Source organism: Xyrauchen texanus, chromosome 43 (genome assembly GCF_025860055.1).
Source record: "Xyrauchen texanus isolate HMW12.3.18 chromosome 43, RBS_HiC_50CHRs, whole genome shotgun sequence".
Lineage (NCBI taxonomy): Eukaryota > Metazoa > Chordata > Actinopteri > Cypriniformes > Catostomidae > Xyrauchen > Xyrauchen texanus.
In genome coordinates, this window is record NC_068318.1 from 31116109 (window position 1) to 31141419 (window position 25311).

Consider the following 25311-nt stretch of genomic DNA (forward strand, 5'->3'; position numbering starts at 1 on the left):
CCTGGCAACCGGGCCACTTTGGTTGCTTAGGAGACCTGGCTGGAGTCACTCAGCACGCCCTGGATTCAAACTCACGACTCCAGGTGTGGAGGTCAACGTCTTTACCTATTATTTAATTGTTTACTATTTCTATTTACTATTTTTGTTTTTTTTGTTGGCACAAAAAAACAACAAATCTCAATTAGGGCAGCATTAAACAATTAAATTAAACAAATACATTCGTAATAAATTAAACATACTAAATCAAACATTATATATACTAAATACAACTAATAAAGCACTTTTATATTAACCGAGTCAAAAGCAAATAAAGAGCTTCAATTAACTAAATATTTTATTTAAAAAAAAGAAGATGAAGCGAGCTCAAGTGAATTGGTAAATAATTTATTTGAACTGGTTGATTTACATTAACCGTCCAAGCAAACCAATTTACTAAAAGCATGGCAACATATTTGTCAAAATAAAATCACGTGCTTCATTACACGTTTCGCTGCAATTCCCCAGTGAAATGTCCAGCAGGGGGCGCCAAAAGCGAGTGAAACAGTGTCGTAATCAGACAGGGTTTATAAATTGAATGTTAGATTGGGTTTTAATTAGTAAAACATACCTCCCTCACCTAAAACTTTAGCCTAAGTCTAACCTATAGTGTTCTAAAATCAAAACAGACATCCTTAAACCAACACCTAAAACAAACCGATAGTGTCCAAAAACAAAATAACAATTGAAAAGCACATTTTCTGAAGCAACCGCATAATTTTGTGTCACTTCTATGACTCTTTCGTCTTATATGTCAGCTTACATGTTTAGCTGGGCTTGAAAACTTTGGTTCAGGTTAGCTACTGCGCGAAATAATCACATTTGGAATAAGTGTGTAAATGTAGGTGGGCCTGTAATACAAGCGGTTTTCAAATGATGCATTAAAAGAGTTTCAATATCATAACAAAGCAGTGTGTGAGTGATAGTGCAAAATAAGTGTCATCGTAGTCAGGGTTGGACTGGGAAGAGAAATCAGCCAGGTATTTGCATATGTTCTGCACAAGTGTGCCACACAAGCCCTCAAAAGTGAAGCCAAAATGTCTCGATCGCCCCCCGGTGGCTGGTCCTAGTATAGGTCATAAACCCCGCCTCCCCATGTTATTCAAAGGGACGTGAGACCAACTAAACAATTAAATTACATTTCACATATCTTTTTTCCAAAGATAGTTTCTGTCATTTACTGTCGTTTCTATCACGTTGATGTCATTTCAAGTGTTTGTTTTCAAAATAAGTTTGTTTTTAGTTATTTGATGCTATAAAAACGCTGCTGTGACATCATGATTGACAGCTGTGATTGACAGGTTCTCTGTGCGAAGTAGTCACTGAAGCACCAACTGACTTTTTTTCGGGATCTTCGGAGGACTGAGGAGATTGGAGCTTTAAATTTAATATCTACATTTCTATAATTAATTATTTCACACTGTCATAAGTCAAAAGTGCAGGGGCATGTGCTTGCGATAGATTCAGCGAGATTGAGGGCGGGGCCTTGATTTCGTGGCTTTACTTCCTGCTCACTACTGCGCAGGTCTGGTCCTGAAATCGCAACTGCGCAGACTCAAGTCCCAAGATGTCAGCGCCATATCGGGACACTGGCGGCTTCAGTTCTCACCAATGGAAAAGAGCGAATGGGCGTCGTCCATCTTTTTTTACAGTCTATGGTTCTGCATATCGCAAGCGCCGTATTGTGGTCCGTTCTGCGGAAGATCCACCGGCCCGCTCGGTTCTCCCGATTGGCCAGTCCGCCCATGATCGGCCCAAAAGTGCGTCGGCCCACCGGGAAAATGCCCGGTATGCCAGATTACCAGTCCAGCCCTGATCATAGCCATAATTAGCCATTGTGCTCGTGATTCGTGTGAAACTGAATAAAACACAGTTGTTGTAGCGCCTCTAGTGTTCATTTCTCCAGGAAGCTGCTGTGAAATGTAGAACGTGGCATGTTAAAACTCAGTTTGCGAAAATGTTGTTATAGTAAGACTAGGTTGCTATCTGTTTATTAAGTCTTTATCTGTTACCTGTTTTGACATCATGTTTGATGCCCTCCACAGAAACTGTTGCATTTGCTAGAAGATTCCCATCAATGTCTCTTACAACTCCTTTAATCCCGCGATGGACCTGCAAGTCACATGAAAAACGCTTGATTGTCGTTTAATCTTCATTCTTTCTTTAAACGCTTTTTTGTAAATGCTAAAAGATTGCATGTGTTTTGCAACCTGCTCAATGAACGCCAGTAAAGCCTCTCGGTTGTTTTCCCACTCCGTCGCCAACTCGCTCTCGTGAGGAAATTTGTCACACCCAAGAAAGATAGAAATCTCAAAGCAGTTTGTGTGCAGGTAGCTGAAGTCGTTCATGCCTACATAAACACAAAATTGTGACTGATTGTGAAAGAGTTTGGAAACCTGTTTGAAAACAATCATGCTTTTCGTTTGGTTACTGCGCAGAAGTTATACACTTGACTTTAAGACGAAAGTTTTACTGTTGAACTTTTTATCATCACGTACTGCCCACAACGGGTTTCCAGCTGGCACCGTTGATGATGCCCTGGCCGCCTGTGATGTCATCAGTGTGACAGGAACCGCGGTGGGTCTCCGTCATGGTCAGGTGACTGTGGGCGTACGTCATGGCCAGCCAGCGGAACAAGTTTTCGTCTGCTGTCTCACGGAGAGCTCCCTCATTCTGTCGTTGAATCCTCGCCCATGTTTCCTCGTTCATCTGGTGATACTCAGGCACGGGCTGACCTCCCCTGCCATCCGTGCCCATCTCTCGTGGCGGACGCTGCATGTCGAAGGGGTACGCAACGATCTTCTCGCCACCCTGTAGATTGGCACCCAGAACAAACGGCGTCCTCTCCATCCAAGTGATGATGGCTTTTGTTTCAACAGCAACCTAGACGAGACGATTTGTCTTCCTCACTTTTTAAACATCCTTTAACATCCTTTAAAAATCTATTTTCTTGATTAAGCAAAAAGCTAGCTAGCTAGCGGTTTAGCTAGATTTATGCTTAAAACAAACATAAAATAAGAAATGATTGGCCAATGAGTTCAGTATGTATTCTCTGAAAACAATTTTATCAACTTTTAAATTTTCTGGAAATCCAGACAAAACAAACGATTCATGTTTTTATTTTATTTTGCTAAAAACACTTTTGTTTTTGTTGGAAAATGAAAAAGGGAAAATTTTTAAATTGCCCAAGGTGTCCATTTTATTCGACTAAAATCACTTGAATTTGTAAGTTCACACTTATCCAGGGCTGGACTGGTAATCTGGCATACTGGGCATTTTCCCGGTGGGCCGACGCACTTTGGGGCCGATCGGGGCGGACTGGCCATTGGGAGAACCGAGCGGGCCGGTGGGACGTCCGCAAAATGTGCCGAATGGGCCGCGATAAGCTAAAATGAGCCGCTGCGTTATGCATAACAGACAACAAAACGGCGGTGCGATATGCAGAAAGGGATAGCGAACCCCCAGTTGCCATGTAAAATCCCGGGCCGAACTTATCTTCCCAGTCCAGCCCTGCACTTATTCTTTTCAACATTCCAGTGTGGATGAGGGGCGTTAGTGCAGCAAAATCGATGTATTTTCAATAGGGATGTGCACGATTATGTGCCTTTGCCTGCCGTGGGGAACAATAAAACTGCTTTTCTTACCGTAACCTTGCCATTACAAATCAATGCATTGTTTTTTTGTATTCGATTACTCTTTTTTTTTTTATGTGATAGAGTACTCGACTACAAATTTTCTCAAAAATGCCCAAACGAAACTGTATAAGCGTGGATGTGCCTTAAGGCATTAGAGCCCAGTTTCTTCAGTTTTACTTACAGAACCATTAAGGAAATTCTCAGGAATGGGAATGTGGTGATTCGGAATGATCCGTGGCACCCATCCCCTGTCCTCGGCATCCCACAGAACACTGTTCAGGTCTGGGAAGCTCTGAAAGATGTCGTAGCCCTCCTCTGTCCAGTGGCCCAAAGCCCAGTTGCCCATTTCAGAGCCCTGGAGACAATCCATCCAATAAACATGTACATTTCTTAGACATTAAATGGGCAGGAATGATTTGTTTTAAGTGTCACACCATTTCAAAGGCCAGCTCGTAGGCATCAGGGTTCAGCGACGGCACTAGGTGTATGCGAACTCCTTCCACAAGATGGTGCACTCGCGGATTGTTGTCATTGTATTCCTTACACAGGAACTGCATGAGCAGGAGCAAAAGTTCTCGACCCAGCACCTCATTCCCATGAAGCCCCGCGGTGTAACGGAATTCTGGCTCACCTGTGAAAAACGAGGAGACAAAAAGGAAATTTGAATGTTTTTAGAAAGGGAACAAACTAGCAGTTGACGGATATGGCTTTTTCAATGATTAATGTTCTTTCCAAAGTCACTCACAAATGAAGAACATCACAAGCAATTCGTAATACAATAACCAGTATAATGCCAGTGTGTGTGTGTGTGTGTGTGTGTGTGTGTGTGTGTGTGTGTGTGTGTGTGTAGATTGTTGCATCAGGTGTGTCCGTCTTTCACAAGACCGGACCATGTTGACGTGTTAATTTTGCTCATCATAAAATAAATGCTTTCAAGTAGCGTAAAACCCTGTTTTGTGCAGGGCTGGACTGGTAATCTGGCATACCGGGAATTTTTCCGGTGGGCCGATGCACTTTGGGGCCGATCAGGGGCGGACTGGCCATCAGGAGGTGTCTGGTGGGTCGGCCGCGATAAGCTGAAATAAGCTGCCGGACCACAAAACGGTGCCGCGTTATGCAGAAAAGGACAGCGAACATGCCCCGCTCAACATCCCCCATACCCAACTTTTGGGACAGTTGCTATGTACAATCCCGGGCCGCTTTCTCTTCCTGGTTCATTTTTCAATCTGCTGATTAAGAAGGCTATTTTCAACGAGGTGCCGACTGCAATTGTTTTTATTTTATAACTATTTATTTTTTACATCGTAACTGTTATTGGTTAACATACTTTTCCGAACAGCTGTCATATTAGATCAATGTATAATGCACGACTGCACATCGTGAAATAAATTTTCAAATTTTTTATCTTTCAGCAATGTCCTGACTATGTAACATGTTTAAATAACTCAACATTTTTTAGTTTAAGCGTCAGTGAAATTAGTCGTTCCGCACATCCCTCATATATAAATTTAACACACTAATTCAATGCAATTAGTTATATAAAAAAATAATGGTTTTAACTGACAGAAAGGCTACGGTAACTTAGATAACCACTCTGTACAATTGTAGCATGCAGAAGAGCTTCTCAGAATGCACAACATGTCGAAACTTGGGGCAGATGGGCTACAACAGCAGAAGACCAACAGAAAGCACGTTGAAACTCTGCATCAAGATTCAACGTGTTGTGCATTCTGAGATGCTCTTCGGCATGCTATAATTGTACAGAGCAGTTATCTGAGTTACCGTAGCATTTCGGTCAGCTCGAACCAGTCTGACCGTTCTCCGCTGACCTCTCTCATCAACAAGGAGGTTCCATCTACAGAACTGCTGCTTAAAAGACTTAAGAGGTATGCAAACATAACCACACACAGGGCAGCTGCCTGTAATTCTCTCTCTCTCTAACTGTTGTCTCCGTCCACCCTTATCCCTTGTGTGCCCATCAGGCTGATTGGGGACCGGGTGTCGTCTCCAGCCCGGCCTCACCCTCCTCCACTCTATACTCTCACCACACCCCATGCCACAATAATATATATTAAATTGGCCAGGCTAATATGTTTATCTGTGTAAAACTAGCATAAACTCCCTTTGAAGGTACCTGTCTCGTGTTCTCCAGGGTTGTCGGAGATCTCCATGGCGTACATCTTCAGCCCTTGAGAGCTTTTGCCGATGTTATATATTCTGGTGATGTTTGGGCATTCTTCATTTATAACCTTCATCATCTGTTTATACACACAAAGGAAGATATTTAGAGATTCGGAACGCAAAAGACAACCAGACCACAGAATAGCCACAAAAGAAAGTCCAAACTTCTCACTCGGCATGTGCTGACATGCGTCTGAATCTCAGCTTTAACTTTAAACATTTCTAGAATACCCGTGTGCTGTAACAGTCTCACCTGACGCATCTCTTTGTAGTTGTGATGTCTGTAATCGAGGTCGTCAGTAGGCGGTACATCGTTCTCTGTCAGATAACTAGCTGTTGAAATGTACAAAAATGATGTGATTGTCCATGCAACACACTGCCAGGACTATTCTTTTGCTAAGGTGCTCTAAGTGGTTGTTATTGCGTTGCATTGCAGTTGCAAGAAGGTTACTACAGGCCGAAGACAAAAAGCCCACTCCCAAATCTCTATAATATTAAGTGAAGGAGTTTCCCACCTGTTTTTGGGCCACTGGGCTTATTGTAAGCCTGATTACTTGGAAAAGTAATGACAGTTCGATGCTTACTTGGTAACGGGCAGCCAAGCACCTCCAGTCTCATGCACAAACTGCCGTTCCAGCTCTGAGGGAGAATACGGATGTAACGCGCCACCACAGGAAATGAGAATTCAGCCATCACCGGAGTGTCCTTATCCACATTGCCATAAAAGAGCTGTGAAATACAGGATAACCAGGATTTTAACTCATCTATAGAGTGCAACAGAAAGACCACTTCTTTCTAGACGTCTTTGTTCCAGAGGTATTTTTCCCATTCATTTTTTTTAATAGGGATTTCATAAAATCCTTCATAAAAGAGTTCTGAGCCATGAAGCCAACAAACCAGATCCGAGGTGAATCACAACATCACAAACTTGGATTTGAAGCAAAGAAAAAAGACTAAGATGCTGTACAAGTCTGCGTCCTTAAAGTCTTTCATGAGGCAATGAACTACAATCCCATGAAGTTAAAAACAATGGAAAAATATTAAACTATTGATTTAAATGAGTATATAAACAATAGGTTTTCAGTTTATTGCTTAATATTCAGCTGTATACAAATATGAGAGAGTGGGCGGTTGATGCAGAGCTCTTTTGGTGCACTTTGTTGGCCGCAATTCTCTGATTGGTGGATCGTTTCTCTTCAGGTTCATAGGAAGTGTTGTTTGTCAACAAAAATTCTGCTATTAAACACAAATTGTACAGGGATTAATGGAAGGGAGGAGGCGAGAACCGGCTTGACAATATAAATAATATTTTAATTATAAACTGAACCAAAAAAGACAAACAGGTGTCGGACAGCTGTCCGTAAATCTCTCTCTCTCTCTCGCACTGACATCTTCGGTCTGCCTTTATTCCTCTCGAGGGCTAATTAGCTTGATTAGTGCCCGGCCCTGCCCTCTGCCCTGCCACATTCCTCCCTCATTCTCTCAGGCCTGGGAGACCCGGCATGATGTACACCCACCCCCCGACCCGTCTGCAGGAAGGTCATCTACCTGGATGAGGGAGGGGACAAGGGGATGGAAACAAAAAAAAGTGTGGCACCTACACGCCGTAACGGCGATCGTGCCACATTAACAAACATTTAAAAAAAGAGAGGGTAAGGCCAACATGGAGCGGCAGTGGGAGAGAGAGAGAGAGAGAGAGAGAAAAAACACTTACTCGCCGGTTCTCCAATACGCCGTAGCTTGGTCCCCGGCCACTCCTCCACCCTCTAATGGACAACAGCCATGCGTCCCTGGGCGGATCGGAGGCAGTCCTCCGCCCCCTGGCGGACGGAATGCACCGCCGCGTTTTTGGCTCCAGGCGGTTGGTTGGGAACCCCTCCTCCCCTCACGATCAGTGGCCAGTCCTCCGGCGGATGGCCGCGGCTGCTCCTTTGGGGTGGATGGTAGAGCCGAGAACTCCACTACGGCATATCCCTCCTCCTTCCTGGGTTTCGGCACCAGTGTAAAGGGATTAATGGAAAGGAGGAGGCGAGAACCGGCTTGACAATATAAATAATATTATACACTTAACCAAAAAGACACACACACACACACACACACACACAGGTGTCGGACAGCTGTCCGTAAATCTCTCTCTCTCTCGCACTGCCGTCTTCGGTCGGCCTTTATCCCTCTCGAGGGCTTATTATCCTGATTATGGGCCGGGTGTGCGGAATCACGACCCGCCCTCCACCCTGCCGCAACAATTGTTAAAGTATAAATAGTAATATGTTGTAGTAGCATGGACTGATGTCCTCAACAGGAGTATCTACCATCGATTAACAACCTCAGAGCTCACGGTAGGTCTGTCTTTAAAGATTTATAAGTTATCGTTAAAAATCAATTCACCTATGGAGAAAATGTTTATTTCAGGACAATATCTTGTAGAATCAGCTTTCGAATCAAGCACAACAGTCAAGTCTTTAAAATTATGCTGCCTTCATGTGCTATCGGAATTATCGTAAATATGTGTTTCCTACTCGGAAGTTGCACGTGAACATTTTTTACGGTGTCAAAATAAAAGTTCAACGAGAAATATACATGAATGAACCTGGCGTCCTTCCTGCTTCCAGTTCTTACAACAACCCCACGGACTCGTAATTAACACTTCAGAAGTGGGAAGATAAATCCGGTAGCACCTGAAGGCAGCATAAGTCAGAATGTAATTGCAGTATTTTCTTGTACAATGTTTGACTACAATATTAAAGCTGTTTTAATGGTGACGTTTGTCATCTCCGTGCAGTTAGAATCACCAACTAGTATTGCTACACACTTTTCATGGGATCCAACCTACGAATGGCTGATTTTATTTTACTTTTATGTCTCTGCTTGTTAATCTGGGATATGAGAAAGTATTTTAACCATCAGAAGACTACACACATCACCTTTGCGTGTAATATAAAGTGTATGTGAACTGACCCACTCAGCGTAACCGTCATGCAGCAACGTCCAATCACGACTGTCGTTACTGAAGGCCACGAAATATGACGATACGAAGTCATTACTGGAATAGAAAATAAATCACAGAGTGAAATTGTTGTAGGTTTGGTCTCCTTGTCTTTCTGCAGCACTTGTTATCAGAAAACATTTGGCTCTACACCAAGTCCAATTTTTGCGCAAGAGTCGACATCTCTTACTTTGATTTGGTGTTTCTGCCTTGTGTGATGACGCCAGTGAACTCGACCTCTCGACGGGCATCCAGTTGAAACCAGTGCTCCTTCTCTTCTGTGTCGGCACACCACGCTCCACCATAAACATCCTCCTCATCATCGGAACACTGAAATAGAGGTAGACCGATATATCGGTTTTACTGTTTAATCAGTGCCGATGGTTGAGCCAATGTTGCTGTGCTGTGTTTGACCATTTACCCACAGCTGGTTTCCTGTGCTTATATCATGTCTGGTACCAAGAAATTATTCTAATACTTACATAATAATTTCTATAACAAATCAAATCAATATTATAGCTTTGCGTTTGGGCCCTCATCACCCTGTCACACTTAATTTGCAATAATGGCTTAGGTCTCCTAAGCAACCAAATTGGCCTGGTTGCTAGGGAGGGTTGAGTCACATGGGGTAACCTCCTCGTGGTCGTGATTAGCGGTTCTCGCTCTCAATGGGGTGTGTGGTGAGTTGTGTGTGGGTTGCGGAGAGTAGCATGAACCTCCAGATGCTGGGAGTCTCCGCGGTGTCATGCACAACGAGCCACGAGATTGACGGTCTCAAAAGCAGAGGCAACTGAGTCTTGTCCTCCGCCACCCGGATTGAGGTGAGTAACCGCGCCACCACAAGGTTGTTGAGCACTTACCGCAGAGACCTAGCGTGTGTTGAGGCTTCATCCTATTCTCCATGGCATCCAAGCCCAACTCACCACATGCCCCACCGAGAGTGAGAACCACATTATAGCGGCCACGAGGAGGTTACACCATGTGACTGTACCCTCCCTAGCAACCATGCCAATTTGTTGCTGAGGAGACCTGACTGGAGTCACTCAGCACGCCCTGGACTCGAACATGCAACTCCAGGTTTGGTAATCAGCGGAAACTGAAGTTCTTGAAGTGTGGATCTGATTGTTCATCTACCAACCTGCATGTTCAGGCGTCCTCTAAGAGCAGAATATCCATGATGAGACATAGAAGACGCCAAGATCTGATCATCTTCTACTCGATGAGACTCCATGCCAAGCGGAGGACACTCTGAAAGGCGTGAAATACTGTGTCATTCTTTCTACAGTCATTTCCATTTTGTTACAGAGTCTGAAATCTTCAAAGGGCCCTTAGAAGCGGACTGGCCTCTTTATAGAGGAAAGACATTTGTGCTAAAGGCTGCAACTCGAGCCAACATGAGTTCTGTCCTGAGTGTTCGGTCTTAATGTTGAGTCCAAAAACTCACTGCAGGCCAGCTTTCTTTTGGAAAACAAACTCACTGTGGGGGAAGAGCATGTTGGTGCTTTTTCACCCTTTGCTTGCATTATCGTAGTTTTAAAAACGTAGTAAAATATATTTCAAGATTAAAATTCTTGGTCAGAATGCTGGTTATATTAAAAACCCATGCAACCATGGGACATGAAATTGCACGGTTGAAGAAACACCCATTTACAAATCTAGTTATATAAGAGGCTGTGTGCTTTTCTGCTGTAAATATAATGTGATTTGTGGCTGTTCCCAAAGCACTCACTCTTTGGCTCTGCATGAAGAGCTGTTTGCTGTCTCCTCTCCTCTTCCTCCTCTTCCCAAATCTTCCGGAGTTTTTCCGCTGTTTTAGGGAATGAAGAAACCGAGTACATTAGAGACATTCATGTAATTCAAACAAGTCATCTTTGTTGTTTCTAACTCAATGTCACGGTGAATCTATTATATAGGGAAAGTAAAACTCAATTGCAAAGTTGCAAAGTCGAATTATATCTTTTACATGATAGGCCTATAAGTTACATTTTTCATGGTGTTGATGTGCATTGCCAGCTTGTTGCTAATGTGTTGCTAGGTGTTGCAAGCTGGTTGCTAACGTGTGCTATGACATTGTTAGGCATCGCTAGCTGGTTGCTAATGTGTACTATGGCATTACTAGGCATTGCTAGCTGGTTGCTAATGTGTACTATGGCATTACTAGGCATTGCTAGCTGGTTGCTAATGTGTACTATGGCATTGCTAGCTGGTTGCTAATGTGTACTATGGCATTATTAGGCATTGCTAGCTGGTTGCTAATGTGTGCTACGACATTTCTAGGCATTGCTAGCTGGTTGCTAATACTATGACATTGCTAGGCATTGCTAGCTGGTTGCTAATGTGTACTGTGGCATTACTAGGCATTGCTAGCTGGTTGCTAATGTGTCCTATGACATTGCTAGGCATTGCTAGCTTGTTGCTAACGTGTTCTATGGCATTACTAGGTGTTGCTAGCTGGTTGCTAATGTGTCCTATGACATTGTTAGGCATTGCTAGCTGGTTGCTAATGTGTCCTATGACATTGCTAGGCATTGCTAGCTGGTTGCTAATGTGTACTATGGCATTACTAGACATCGCTAGCTGGTTGCTAATGTGTACTATGGCATTACTAGGCATTGCTAGCTGGTTGCTAATGTGTGCTATGACATTGCTAGGCATTGCTAGCTTGTTGCTAACGTGTACTATGACATTGCTAGGCATTGCTAGCTGGTTGCTAATGTGTATTATGGCATTACTAGGCATTGCTATCTGGATGCTAATGAGTGCTATGGTATTACTATAGGTATTGTTGGCTATTTCATCATTTTTCATCTATGTTTATGATTATAGCACACTCTTACAAGTTAGCGGTCACAGTAACATAAAAATAAAAATAAAAATAAAATTCCCAACAGCACAGCTAACGTCTAATTAATAGCATATTTCATTCCATGTCTCATTTAACAGGCAGACCACCCAAGAAGCCAGTCAAAATACACAAGTAATAAAAGCAGTTTAACACTCTCTTCTATTAACATACAGTCTAATTTGAATACATATTAATTTGATTTACAAACCCTTCTCCTCTTTGGCCTTTCTTGCTTTTTCCAGCTCTTCCTCCAACTTCTTTGCAGCCACTGATTTAACATATAAAGAGAGTAATTAATGTCTTAAGATGTGAAAAGAATGATACACATTCAAACATTATCTTCAAGCTTTTTGAATAACTAGGTATCGATATATGAAGAATAAAGAAGATTTAAATGGTACAAACGTACAATCTGAATAATCATATTCCTCATACCAGGGTGCAACTGTTGGAGGGGAAATGGAGGTTTCCTCTAGAAGAAAAGAAGAGAGTTAAAAAGAAGTTTAATTTTGAGGGAGTTGAAGTATTAAAGTTTAATACGGGTTAGGGTTTTGTTAAAATCCCTAACATACAGTATGAGCAACATTACTAGCTAGCTTGTTTTAGAAACCACCCCTAATAAATAAATTAAAGTGTTTGCTGATTTTATAATTTTCTTAAAGACACACTGATTAGTATCAGCTCTTGATTACCTGGGATGGGTAGGTACATACTTGGGTCATCTGTATTGGAGGGCTCTTTGACATTCGGTATGAGATCCCGGTCTGTAACTTCATCTATCAGGTAATAAAAGGCATGGTTTAATGTTTATGGTATTTTACGAATGCTTAAAATCCCTTGCTGTGACAAAAGAATCGGATTGTAAATGATGTTGCTTCAAACATACATCTTGCATCCCAGTAATCCGGGTCGTACTCTTTAATTAAAGGTGGTCTTGTGGCCTCTTTCTTGCTGTAGACATTTACTGAAATTACAGTTAGAAGAGAGATAAAACTAAAGAGAAAGATTAATTCATAAGAAGGTGTATTTTGGTGGCAAAACCGCCTCCTAAGTGTTCTGCAGGAAACAACAATGTTGCTGATTTGGGTTCCAGGAAATTCCACAGTGCAGTTGAGATTTTACATCTAATCAAGACCAAATGTAAATAAAGGTGAAGTGTGTAATTTCTGCAACACTAGTACATTAATAATAAACATAAATTAAAAAAAAGATAAGTAGGCCTACATTTTCTGATCAAAATGTGTGTGGTGTTTGACCATGCAATCACCATCACACATTGCCAACTTTCACAATATTTTTGTGTTTTTAAGCTATTCTGAGTGATTTCTTGCTAGTGGCGTTGTTATGTATTGCTAGCTTATTGCTAACATCAAATGTAGTTACTAGGCATGGCTAGGCAGTTGCTAACATGTGCTATGTCACTGCTAGGCATTGGCAGCTTGTTTGCTAACGTGTTCTATGGCATTACTATGCATTGCTAGCTGGTTGCTAATGTATTATGTGGCATTGCTAGGGGTTGTTAGCTGGTTGCTAACATGTTCTGTGGCATTGCTAGGCATTGCAAGCTGGTTGCTAACATTTTCTGTGTCATTGCTAGGCATTGCAAGCTGGTTGCTAATGTGTGCTAATGCATTGTTAGCTGGTTGCTAACATGTTCTATGGTATTGCAAGGCCTCGTCAGCTTGTTGCTAATGTGACGTCATCGTGACGTATTACCAGTGGTGAACGCAAAGCATTTTGGGAATCCGCGGCACAAACAGAAGGCGCCAGACTTGATTGCATGGAGGGAAGAACGCATTGTTCAAGATGCCGTCTACCTGCTGTGTTATAAACTGCAATAGTCGTTCTCACGATAGAAGTGGCATAAAGCTTAAGAACGGAAAATCCTTTTATCGTTTTCCAGCGTGGAAAAATAATAGTACAACTACAACTTCAGAGGTGACAAAAAGTGCGACGAATGGCATGGATAGCAGCAGTAAGGAGGCCCAAGATTACCTTCGATAACACTCCACCACACATGATGGTGTGTTCAAAGCATTTTCACAAAGTTAAATTACAGAGAGTAATTGTAAATGTTATGTTGTGGGCAAATAACCAGCGTGTATTGTTTGATTTAACCAGACCATTAGATTTGACGTTAGGCCAATGTTAACTGTTAACTAGCATGAAATGGCTAGAAAATGAGTTTAAGTTACCAATGTACTAAAGCGTAACGTTAATCAGTTTTAAATGTTGTACATCTAGGCTATATAGCAATTTATTTGGTGACTGTGTTTGCAGGCAAACCTGCCTATGAAATGTTGGAGTGTGATCCTGACTGGGCCTGGGATATGTGGTGCCTTGTGAGGGGGAGGATAAGACTTTGCTGGATAAAATTGTGGTTGTGTGCTGTGCTTTGACCAATATGTGTCCAAGTATTGTTGTGAAGCCGTCGTGTTAGAATTATACACCATGCTCACATCTAATATGTAAATATGTTTTGTTTTTTCAAAAGATTTTGTAATGTCACTTCTCACATGTAATGATTTTTAGCCATCTCTGTAAATAAAATACACAAAGACTGAATGAAATTCTGCCTCCTTTATCTGTATTAAGGAAGAATTGTGCAAAATCAGTTTTTAAATACATTTAGATGAAGACATTTATAAAGAGTCCATAGAAAAGAGAACTGGAAATGTATGAGGTAGGTTGTGGGTGATAAGTCACAGACATGTGCAAGCATCGCATTGCCATAACTCTTCTCTGGCTGGTGCGCTGCTGAATCCCACGCAACCTAAATGGAACCACTGTATAGGACAGTTCTGATTATCGCAAGCAACCACGTCTGCAAACATTCAGGCTGTCTGCAAAAGCACCACAACACAGCCTTTTCAGGTTGACCTCCCCTGACCAGTCACTATGCTCGTAAGAATCCAGTCCTTTGATTCCCTTTATTTTCTCGTCATATCTCGTCTTTGCATTAGGATGTAGTTTTAGGCGGTATGGTCCGACAATATTTTCTTTAGCTCGCTGCATTTTGTAGGATTATATTCTGTTTTTCACGCTAATTTTTTTTATTATTTTCATGCCACTAGCCTGCTATGCGATGCTAGCCCATGTAAACGGGCCAAACATACCCATAATTCTTTGCATTCTGATGACGTTGCCGCCCAGTTGGTCACATGTCTTAGCAATCTCTATTGCTAGGCATTGCCAGCTTGTTGCTAATGTGTGCTATGACATTGCTAGGCGTTGTTAGCTGGTTGCTAACGTGTTCTATGGCATTGCATGGCATTGCTAACTTGTTGCTAATGTGTTTGGCATTGCTAGGTGTTGCAAGCTTGTTGTCAACGTGTGCTATGGCATTGCTTGGCATTGCCAGCTTGTTGCTAATGTGTTATATGGCATTACTAGGCATTGTTAACTGGTTGCTAATGTGTGTTATGCCATTACTAGGCATTGCCAGCTTGTTGCTGCTAACGTGTTCAATGGCATTGCTAGGCATTGCTAGCTGGTTGCTAACATGTTCTGTGGTGTTACTAGGCATTTATAGTAGGTTGCAGCTAAAGTGTATTATGGTGTTGCTAGGCGTTGCTAGGGGTTGCAATTAGTTTATGGTGTTGCTAGAAATTGCTAGGTGGTTGCATATTTCTTTTGTGGTGTTGCTAGGCACTGCAAAGTGGCTGCTAATGTGTTCTGTGGTGTTGCTATGTATTGCTTGGTGGTTGCTAATGCGTTCTATTGTGCCCTTCCAGTGGATTCGGAAATATCGATAATTCTGATAGCACATGAAGGTAGCATTAGGCATTGCTAATTGGTTGCTAATGTGATCGGTGGCATTGCTAGGTGGTTGCTAACATGTTCTGTGGTGTTGCAAGGCATTTCTTGGTATTCATAATAATAATGGCCTAATATAAAATAAAAATTATTCATTAATCTTGAGTTGCACTCTAATCTGTCTTGGATAGTAGCCTATTGTTTTGACAATTCAAACTTCGTAATGCATCACTTTTCAGACCACTGTCTACTTTAGATGAATTGCTTATGCTGTATTATTCCTCTTTTGTAAGTCGCTTTGGATAAAAGCTTCTGCCAAATGAATCAATGTAATGTAAATGTTCTGGGTGGTTGTTTAAACTTGATTACTCTTTAAACTTTGTACTAATGTTGACTGTATTTTGTGGTTTGTTGTCATACCATGATCCGCCTCAATGGGCTTCTTGATTTCTGTCTTTTTTGGTGACACTCTTGGAACTACTAAAAGAAAAAAAGATATATTGACAGACATCTTTTAAGAACATAAGCTCATGAACATTTACTTCAAAATATAAATACACTGGAAGTTTATATACTGTACATACACACGTCCCATCCCAGTTCTAACAGGATTTTCTCCTCCTCTTCCTCCATGGTTGTCTTTCTGGTTGTTGTGGTTTCTCTGGTCTTTGGAGTTGTGGTGGTTTTTGGTGCCTTTGGTTTCTTGGTGGGTTTTGGTGGTTTGGGTTTCTTTGTTGGTTTTGGTTTTTTGGTGAGTTTGTGTTTCATGGCTTTGGCTGCCTTCTCAGACGCCATCTTTTCTTTGGCTAGCAAGACAGAGTTGTAAAATGACTTTATGCAGTCTGGTTGCTAACATGTGCTATGGCACTGCTAGGCATTGGTAGCTTGTTGCTAACATGTTCTATGGCATTACTAGGCATTGCTTGCTGGTTGCTAATGTATTATGTGGCATTGTTAGGGGTTGCTAGCTGGTTGCTAACATGTTCTGTGGCATTGCTAGGCATTGCAAGCTGGATGCTAACGTGTTCTATGGTATTGCAAGGCCTCGTCAGCTTGTTGCTAATGTGTTTGGCATTGCTAGGCATTGCCAGCTTGTTGCTAATGTGTGCTATGATATTGCTAGGTGTTGCAAGCTGGTTGCTAACGTGTGCTATGGCATTGCTAGGCATTGCCAGCTTATTGCTAATGTGTGCTATGACATTGCTAGGCGTTGTTAGCTGGTTGTTAACGTGTTCTATGGCATTGCTTTGGTGGTTTGGGTTTCTTTGTTGGTTTCGGTTGTTGGACAGAGTTGTAAAATGACTTTAGCTACACAGTAATTAAGAGAACAGTAAGACATATTCTACTGAAATTCAAGTTTAGTTTTCAGATGAAACGGACAGTTTTGTCTCCCTTCAGCTCACACGCTTGATGACGGAAAAGTTCAAAGCTTCAGCTTCATTTTGGAAGCACGAGAACACGGTCACACTTGTCATTTGTAGCTATTTTAAAACAGAGTACTTTGCCACAAAAATAGTATTGCTGATAGGTTGCATTTTCATAATTGCATTTCACAAGACTCAAGAGATTAAAGTTCATATTGAGATCTCTGGATTTTTAATGCAGACTGCAAAGCTGAGGACAGTTTGAGCCATTTTAGATCTCTTCTCAAACGGAAAGAGAGCCTTAATAAAGTCTTCATCAAAAACTGCTTAAAAAAGAAGGAGCCCATGAAATACTCTCAGATTAAATCCAGAGAGAAACATAAATATAATCTCTCGCTGGAGTGAAAGTTATCTCTCTCTCGTACATAACATCTCATCTGATATGAATTACTATAGAAGCTATAGTATCTCTGTATCTCTCCAACAACACAAAGCATTTGAGTGGAGCCTACATTTCAATTTCATATTAAGGAAACTTATTTTCATTGTGTGGAACCGATGTACTTCCTGAGCCTAAGACTTCAATTTCTTTCTCTCTTCCAAAACATTTTTGTGAAAAAAAAAAAAATGTTTGGAGAGAATTATGAATTTTTTTTTTCCATTGTGTGGAACAAATGTTTGTTTCTCTCTTCAAAATATAAATTTTTTCATTATTCCCCCCAAAAAATTCTCTCTTCAAAACCCGTATGCGGTGGAGTGGCATGCATAGTTAGATTCGCCTACTTCTCATTGGCCTTTTCTCAAAGATCTGAAGGTGTCTCGGGCTCTCAAGAGCGACCCCTAGTGTCACTTCATCGACACAACGTCTCGTTCCCTCCATCAGGAGGTTACGACAGTAACCGAGACGTTCTATCTCTCCCCAAATACCTCGGAAATAAATTACTACTCAAACTTGCATCTTGAAACCTCTCCAAGACCTCACACTTCCTGTCAGATATCTTTGCGTTTATCATTATAAAGGCCACAGCCACTGAGGAAGGAGACTTGTTATACACATGGCACTTTCAAACGACCTCACATCAGATTACGGTGACTGTTGTCAGGTCTGTCTCTCTGCCTGTCTGTGTTTCCCAAACCACACAGGCGACAGGACGGAGAGGATGGTGGAATGTTTTTGTTTTCAGAGACCATCTGGGATTCTCATTTAACAGGTTTCTACTCCACAACTGTAATTTAATGTCCACATTGTGGGATGAAAAAAACAATGGCAGTAGAAAGCGTGCCATTGGACTGACCAATCGTGGGAGCGCTTAAAATGTGGCATAACCTCAAAAAAGACAGCTGAGCCAGATTTCTGTCATTTTGATGAATCGCAGAAAGAGAGTCATTACATAAAGCCAGCACTGCAGACATAACTTTCTTAATACATTTATTATTATATGTAAATTATGCTGCTAAAGCTGCGTTCACAATGCCAGTGACACGCAGCGTCAAAACGACCTCATCTCATTCATTTTCAATGAGAGCTGGCGACTTCCGGCTGGCGACCAGATGTGGGTGTGTCCAGCGACGCGCCAAAAGTTGAGAAATGTTTAACTTTACGCAAATGAAGAGCGACTTTTGGGAGCGACAACCAATAGGAGAGAAGATGGTAGAGCTCACGTGATCCTAATAATTTAATAATAATATTAATTGTAAAAAACATCGCTGTTTAGACTCTCCTTAGACTAGCGGTTCGAACCGCTAGCCGACAAAGCAGCGGCAAAGTATCTGGCAGTGTGAACGCAGCTTTATACTGTTTCACAGTAACATACTGGCGATGCTGTTGCCATAGTTACGGCAAAACCTGATTACAGTAAACGCTACCGCAATTGCTATATACAGTAGTACTGATTACTGTAATTGGTGACTGAGTTGTATTACTGTAAATATATTTTTATTTTGCAGGTTTTTACACAGATTTTCTAAGTATATTTTAATTGCATAAAATGAAGTAAAATCTACTTTATATCATGACATAATTTTGATTAAAGTCAGTGATTAAACGTAACTTAAACATTTCAGTTAATACAGTAAATCTTTCTTAGAAATATCACGTCCATAGTACTTAAACTTTGATTATTTTTCACAATTGAACTTTCCTTATAAACACAAGTTTAAAAAGTTATTTTATTTACCTGTGAAATTGACTTAAAATAGCAAATAAATATGAAAAGCTTGTCTACTTTAGGATTGATACACAATGACGCATTTTAAAGATAACAAATAATCATAAATAATATTTTCTTATGCTAGAAGATAAATATTTACATGCTGAATTGAGCACAAATACACTGTAAAAAAATTATTTTGTAATGTTTGTAATTTTAATGGTAAAACACTGTAAAAATGCTACAGAAATAAAATATGAATTGATTAATGAATATTAACTGTAAAATATACAGTAACGTTTTTTAATGTATTTTAAAAGACAAAGTAGTAGTACATTTTTAGAGGTAAAAAGTAAGATTTTCCTGTATAATTAATGGTAAAAATTTCATTATGTTTAACAAGAGGGTGCATGTACTTTTACAGTGAATTATTGTTAAAATTACAGTAAAAACAATAACCGGGCGTTCCCGCAAATTTTATGGGAATATTTACGTTTCTTCTTATTTTACGTACTGTGTATCTCAGTGAGTATTGATGTTGACTATCATACCTGGAGTCGCGAGTTTGAATCCAGGGCGTGCTGAGTGACTCCAGCCAGGGCGCCTTAGCAACCAAATTGGCCCGGTTGCTAGGGAGGGTAGAGTCACATGGGGTAACCTCCTCGTGCTCACTATAATGTGGTTCTCGCTCTCAATGGGGCAGAGTTACGTACATTGGGGTGTTCTGTTTTATATCTGATGTAATTTAGTTAATGTTTATTGCATTATTTAAATGTATTTAGTGTTTGTGTGAGTGACACTGAGCGCCATCTCTATGTGTTTATTGATTATTGCTCCTGGAGGAGACACTATTAATGAACTTGATGTCATCATGTGCTCTTCTGTCATTGTCACGGTGATTAACAATACTTTATGAAGTTAAAAGGTATATTTTTACAGTCTCAAAAGTTTAATATAAAGTTTATGATTTTTTTTACTGTAAGTTTAACAGAATTTTATAGTGTTTATGTAAAGGGGTTCATGGAGAGGAGGCGAGAACCGGCTTGACAATATAAATAATAGTTTAATTATAAACTGAACCAAAAAGACAAACACACACACACACAGGTGTCGGACAGCTGTCCGTAAATCTCTCTCTCTCTCTCTCTCTCTCTCGCACTGCCGTCTTCGGTCGGCCTTTGTCCCTCTCGAGGGCTAATTAGCCTGATTAGGAGCCGGGTGTGCAGATTCACGACCCGCCCCCACCCTCCGCCCTGCCACATTCCTCCCTCATTCTCTCAGGACGAGGAGCCCCCGGCATGATGTACACCCCCTCTTTCCCTGGGGAGGGGCGTGCCTTCCGGACCGTCTGCCGGCAGGTCATCCCCGTCTACCTGGATGAGGGAGGGGACAAGGGGAGGGAAACAAAACAAAAGTGTGGCACCTACATGATGTAATGGCGATCGTGCCAAATTAACAAAACATGGAGTGGCAGTGGCAGTGGAGAGAGAGAGAGAGAGAGAGAGAGAACACACACTTACTCGCCAGTTCTCCGATACGCCTTAGACGTATACGCCGTACCACCCCGGATGGATCAGAGGCAGTTCTCCGGCCCCTGGCGGCTGGAACGCCCTGACATATTTTTGGTGGACGGTAGGGGTCTCCCTCGCCCCTGGCAGCGGTAACTGCTCCAGGCGGTTGTTTGGGAGCCCCTCCTCCCCTCACGGTTTGTGGCCGTTCCTTTAGTATTTACTTAATGTCTTCAAGTTTATGCTTTAACTTATTCAGTGTTGTAAGTACTTAATCTTTTCTGCTATATTTACTTTAGCACAAAAGCACTCAACGTCATGTTGTTCCAAACCCATTTGACCATCTTAAGTAGTAAGCCTCAGTCACCATCCACTTTCATTGTATGGATAGAAGATGCAAGGAAAGTGAATGGTGACTGAGGCTAATCTAAACGATTACTGGGTGACCTAATATCTACAATATTGCTACCAAGAGAACCACTAAAGAATGAGACTAAATATTTCAATGTTGAACACTTTGCAAATGCTGCTTACCAGCTAATAACTCTTCAGGGGTCTTTTTGTCCTTCGGTTTGTCTTCTGCATCAGGCTCGTCCATCTGAGTGTCTTCTGAAAATCCATCCTGTATTTCTTCTCTTTTTGAACTAACATCGCTGTTTTCCTTCATATGGATGCTCCTGGTTTTCTGGTTGGACTTGTCAGCACCAACGGAGTCAACGTGAATAACAAGCGACAAAATCCAGCATAGAACAAACAAGGTTGGTAACAGAGGAACCCTCAAAATCTGCATGTTCAACAAGGATCTTCTACAGGGATATTTAAGTTTGGAAGATCAGGAGCTTGGAGTTGTAGATGGTTCCTTCTTCAAATGGAAAGTTCAAACAAGACTTAGAAACAAAGAGGAAACTGGTCAGCTGGGATTCGTCAGATCGTCTTTGAAAACGAGTTGCCCCAATTGTTTGGAGTCCTCTGGAATGTGCCGGTGATGGAATCAACGAAGATGGCGCGGACGACAGATGTAACCGGGATTGAGTCCAGTGGAATGGAAGTTCTCTGACATCCCCCTCCAAGAGTGAGTGAAGACAAACCCCACCGAAAAAAAAGGAGCATGTTTAAGGGGAGGAGACTGAGAGAAAGAGAGAGAAAGAAAAACACTCGAGGACAGTTGTGTGTCCCAGATTTGCAGACCATGCATGCCATATAGTAAGCCAAAAAAAACCTAAATAAGGTGTTTTAAACTATTTTAACTACATGCTCAGAGCTCAACCCCAGTCCTGTGCTCGAGCCCCTCGGTTATAGACAGCACACCAAATCTGTTTACCTTAATGCGCTCCAGGACTATTTTAACCAATGGTGAGTGAGGTGTTAACAATGTCTCAGTTGCTTTTCCTTGACACTCATAAGATTAAATGGAGAACAAATGAAAACTTTTGCAGAATGTCTCCTGTCTTAAAAAGACCCTAGAGTCTCAGAAGAGATCTTAACTATGGGTAGTGCCGATGCACTGGAGTTAGCGGTGCCAAAAGTTGCCTTTTGGAACTGCCCAATTTGGAACGCCCAATTCCCGATGCGCTCTAAGTCCTCGTGGTGGCGTAGTGCCTCAATCCGGGTGGCGGAGGACGAATCTCTGTTGCCTCTGTGTAACGGGAGCCGGCTGATAGATAGCTGTGCAATGTGTATAAACCTCACTCTCCTGACCTCAAGAGGTGCACTAGCGACTGACGCTAGAGGCTGTAGCCTTTAGCTTCCTTGTTAGCGCACCCGCCTCCCACACCGGAGACGTCGGTTTGAGTCCCGTTTGGAGCAGGGCGAGCATTACCGGTTACAATGGTGCCGTGACCCGGATGGGAGTGAGGTTTAGGGGGTGAGTGTAACAGTGGCCAGCTGGTAGATAGCTGTGCAATGTGTATAAACCTCACTCTCCTGACCTCAAGAGGTGCACTAGCGTCCTACGCTAGAGGCCGTAGCCTTTAGCCTCCTTGTTAGCACACCTGCCTCCCACGCCGGAGACGTCGGTTCGAGTCTCATTTGGAGTGAGGCGAGCAGGACCGGTTACATCCGCGTCTGAGACCGTCAATCCGCGATCTTATCACGTGGCTTGTTGATCACGTTACCATGGAGACGTAGCGCGTGTGGAGGCTTCATGCTATTCTCCGCAGCATCCACGCACAACACGCCCCACCGAGAGCGAGAACCCCATTATAGTGACCACGAGGAGGTTACCCCATGTGACTCTACCCTCCCTAGCAACCAGGCCAATTTGGTTGCTTAGGAGACCTGGCTGGAGTCACTCGCTACTCCAGGTGTGGTAGTCAGCTTCAATACTCGCTCAGACATGGAGGTAACTGAGATTCGTCCTCCGCCGTACCGTCTGGCTAACCAACTTGCACCGTATAGATATGTAAGCTGTACAGTTGTTTAAAAATCAAACAGCGTTTATGGTGTTACATTGTCATGGCAACACAGCTGTAAAATTGACTATAACTTTACACAGAAATGGTTAGTGAGCGATTCTATCATATTAAAATCACTTTAAGTCTTGAGGCTATACTTTTGAAACGTTTATGGATTAGCCCCATTCACTTCCATTGTAAGTGCCTCAAGTCTAAATTTATTTATGCCACAAATGCTGTTGATTGAGCTTAACTTGCATTGAACCCAGAATATAATAAGAAGCTTTAATATATGTCCAATTTATTAAACAAATAAATGTATAAATCATTTCACTAACAATAGCTAACATGAACTAAGAATAAACAATACTTTTACAGCATGTATTAATCTTGGCTAATGCTAATTTAAACATATGCTAACACAATTTTGTATATGTTAACTTTTGTTAAACTAATAATTGTAAAGTTTTACTGTTTGTTACTCTGTGTACATTTTATGTGCACTAGATGGTGCTGTATTAAACTGAATTGAAAGCAGTGACATCACTTCCTCCTTTTTCTCCCTCACCAGGTGTCTGTTAATTTGGGACCACATTTTAAATATCCTCTAAAGGACATCAAGTTTCAGCCAGTAAGTGTGAAATTCAAACGTTTTCCAGCTGACGAAAGTGTTTTAATGATTCTTTGGTATGCTTTTATTCCAAACATTTTGATTGATGCTAAGCCACATTTTATGTACAATCAGGGACGTCCCACGGTCATTGAAAACCTAAAAATATCAGCCAATTTTACAATAGTGTTTTCCAGGCCTGAAAAAGCCATGGAAATTGATGAAACCTTAAAGGCATTGATGAGAAATGTTTCTTGGGATGCACAAATACAGAATTTACTAATGCAAATATCCAATTATTTAAGAAAACGTCCACTGAGGAGGGGGGCCTGGGTAGCTCAGCGAGTACTGACGCTGACTATCACCCCTGGAGTCGCGAATTTGAATCCAGAGTGAGCTGAGTGACTCCAGTCAGGTGTTCTTAGCAACCAAATTGGCCCGGTTGCTAGGGAGGGTAGTGTCACATGGGGTAACCTCATAACGTTGTTCTCGCTCTCGGTGGGGCGTGTGGGGAGTCGTGCGTGGATGCCGCTGATAATAGCTTGAAGCCTCCACATGCGCCACGTCTCCGCGGTGACGCACTCAACAAGCCACATGATAAGATGCGCAGATTGACGGTCTCAGACGCGGCGGCAACTGAGATTCGTCCTCCGCCACCCGGATTGAGGCGAGTCACTACACCACCACGAGGACGTAGAGCACATTGGGAATTGGGCGTCCCAATTTGGGGAGAAAAGGGGGAAAATAAAAACATCCAATGCCAATACAATAGTTTTGTGTTACAAGGATGCCAAAATAATTTCCTATAAGCAGAGACAGATTATGACTTGCGAAGGCCCAGGGGTCAATTATCCTCCACCCAAAGGTTGTTGGGATGGTCGGGTGTTTGTTGTTCATGCCCAAAAGGGTCATCGAGCAGGGGGATCACCAACCTAGATGCCCCCCCAGGCAGTCAAGGGCTCCTGGGCACTGCCCCCAATGGCCCGGTTGGTAATCCGCCCCTGCCTATAAGACTTGTGTATGAGCAACTGCTCATAAACACTCAAGAAAACAGTTCGATGTGATGCACAACCGTTTCAATCATTAACTTACGTGTGTTCTGTTTTTTTAAATTATAGTCAAATTTTTTTTACCGTACAGGTACAAATACTGCAGCTGAACTTGATGCAAATGGCTAGAATATGAGGTAAATGTGGTTTAGGATGGTGTACTGGATCTGTAACTTGTTACATTTCCTCATACTGCTGTTTATATCCGTCATGCTGATTCATTTCCCTAAACCAGTATGGAGGACACTGTTTCCTGAAACTCACAAAAGCTGTACAGATCATGCCCAGGTCCTATTTCACCCCATAATAAAAAAATAAATAAAAACATATTTCACTTAACGTAAATGAAGCCTATTTATTTTAGGGCCGTGTACATTTTCTTTGCATTGTAACATTACTTTTATGACAATTAAAGGGGCAGTTCACCCAAAAATGGAAATTCTCTCATCATTTCCTCATCCTCATGCCATCCCAGATGTGTATGACTTTCTTTCTTCTTAAGAACTCATAGACTTTTGGCCCATACAGTGCAAGTGAATGGTGACCAAAACCTTTAAGCTCCAAAAGGCGGCATAAAAGTAATCCACAAGACTCCATTGGTTTAATTCATGTCTTCTGAGGTGATATGACAGGTGTGAGTGAGAAACAAATCAACATTTTAAGTCATTTTGTACTATAAATCTCCACTTTTACTTTCTTTGTCTTTTTACCAATTCACATTCTTCATGCATATCGCCACCTACTGGTCAAAAGTGGAGATTTATAGTAAAAAAGGACTTAAATATTGATTTGTTTCTC

General features: G+C 41.8%; 2 protein-coding genes across 6 annotated transcripts in view; both read right to left on the reverse strand.

Annotated features, from left to right (window-relative positions):
- LOC127635565 (synaptobrevin homolog YKT6) overlaps nucleotides 1-22503 on the reverse strand; it is a 31772-nt gene extending 9269 nt beyond the window's left edge. Inside the window, exons 1-20 of one of the 4 annotated variants that reach the window (XM_052115678.1) lie at nucleotides 20996-22496; nucleotides 16024-16245; nucleotides 15860-15919; nucleotides 12570-12647; nucleotides 12376-12459; nucleotides 12093-12155; nucleotides 11892-11951; nucleotides 10568-10645; nucleotides 9977-10086; nucleotides 9029-9168; nucleotides 8811-8895; nucleotides 6437-6581; nucleotides 6106-6185; nucleotides 5806-5929; nucleotides 4106-4302; nucleotides 3853-4026; nucleotides 2535-2919; nucleotides 2247-2386; nucleotides 2049-2148; nucleotides 267-1949 (exon numbers count right to left, since the gene is read on the reverse strand). In XM_052115678.1, coding sequence (XP_051971638.1) covers nucleotides 1924-1949; nucleotides 2049-2148; nucleotides 2247-2386; nucleotides 2535-2919; nucleotides 3853-4026; nucleotides 4106-4302; nucleotides 5806-5929; nucleotides 6106-6185; nucleotides 6437-6581; nucleotides 8811-8895; nucleotides 9029-9168; nucleotides 9977-10086; nucleotides 10568-10645; nucleotides 11892-11951; nucleotides 12093-12155; nucleotides 12376-12459; nucleotides 12570-12647; nucleotides 15860-15919; nucleotides 16024-16245; nucleotides 20996-21251 — 2607 coding nt within the window. In that variant the 5' untranslated portion in view covers nucleotides 21252-22496 and the 3' untranslated portion in view covers nucleotides 267-1923. Of the gene's footprint in view, nucleotides 1-266; nucleotides 1950-2048; nucleotides 2149-2246; nucleotides 2387-2534; nucleotides 2920-3852; nucleotides 4027-4105; nucleotides 4303-5805; nucleotides 5930-6105; nucleotides 6186-6436; nucleotides 6582-8810; nucleotides 8896-9028; nucleotides 9169-9976; nucleotides 10087-10567; nucleotides 10646-11891; nucleotides 11952-12092; nucleotides 12156-12375; nucleotides 12460-12569; nucleotides 12648-15859; nucleotides 15920-16023; nucleotides 16246-20995 lie in introns of those variants that run through there. The other 3 variants (XM_052115676.1, XM_052115677.1, XM_052115679.1) reach the window with 3 other exon arrangements.
- The window catches only part of LOC127635577 (G protein-coupled receptor kinase 5-like), a 30829-nt gene continuing 21676 nt past the window's right edge, over nucleotides 16159-25311 (reverse strand). Inside the window, exon 16 of one of the 2 annotated variants that reach the window (XM_052115711.1) lies at nucleotides 16159-16245. In XM_052115711.1, coding sequence (XP_051971671.1) covers nucleotides 16204-16245 — 42 coding nt within the window. In that variant the 3' untranslated portion in view covers nucleotides 16159-16203. Of the gene's footprint in view, nucleotides 16246-24682; nucleotides 24767-25311 lie in introns of those variants that run through there. The other variant, XR_007969493.1, reaches the window with a different exon arrangement.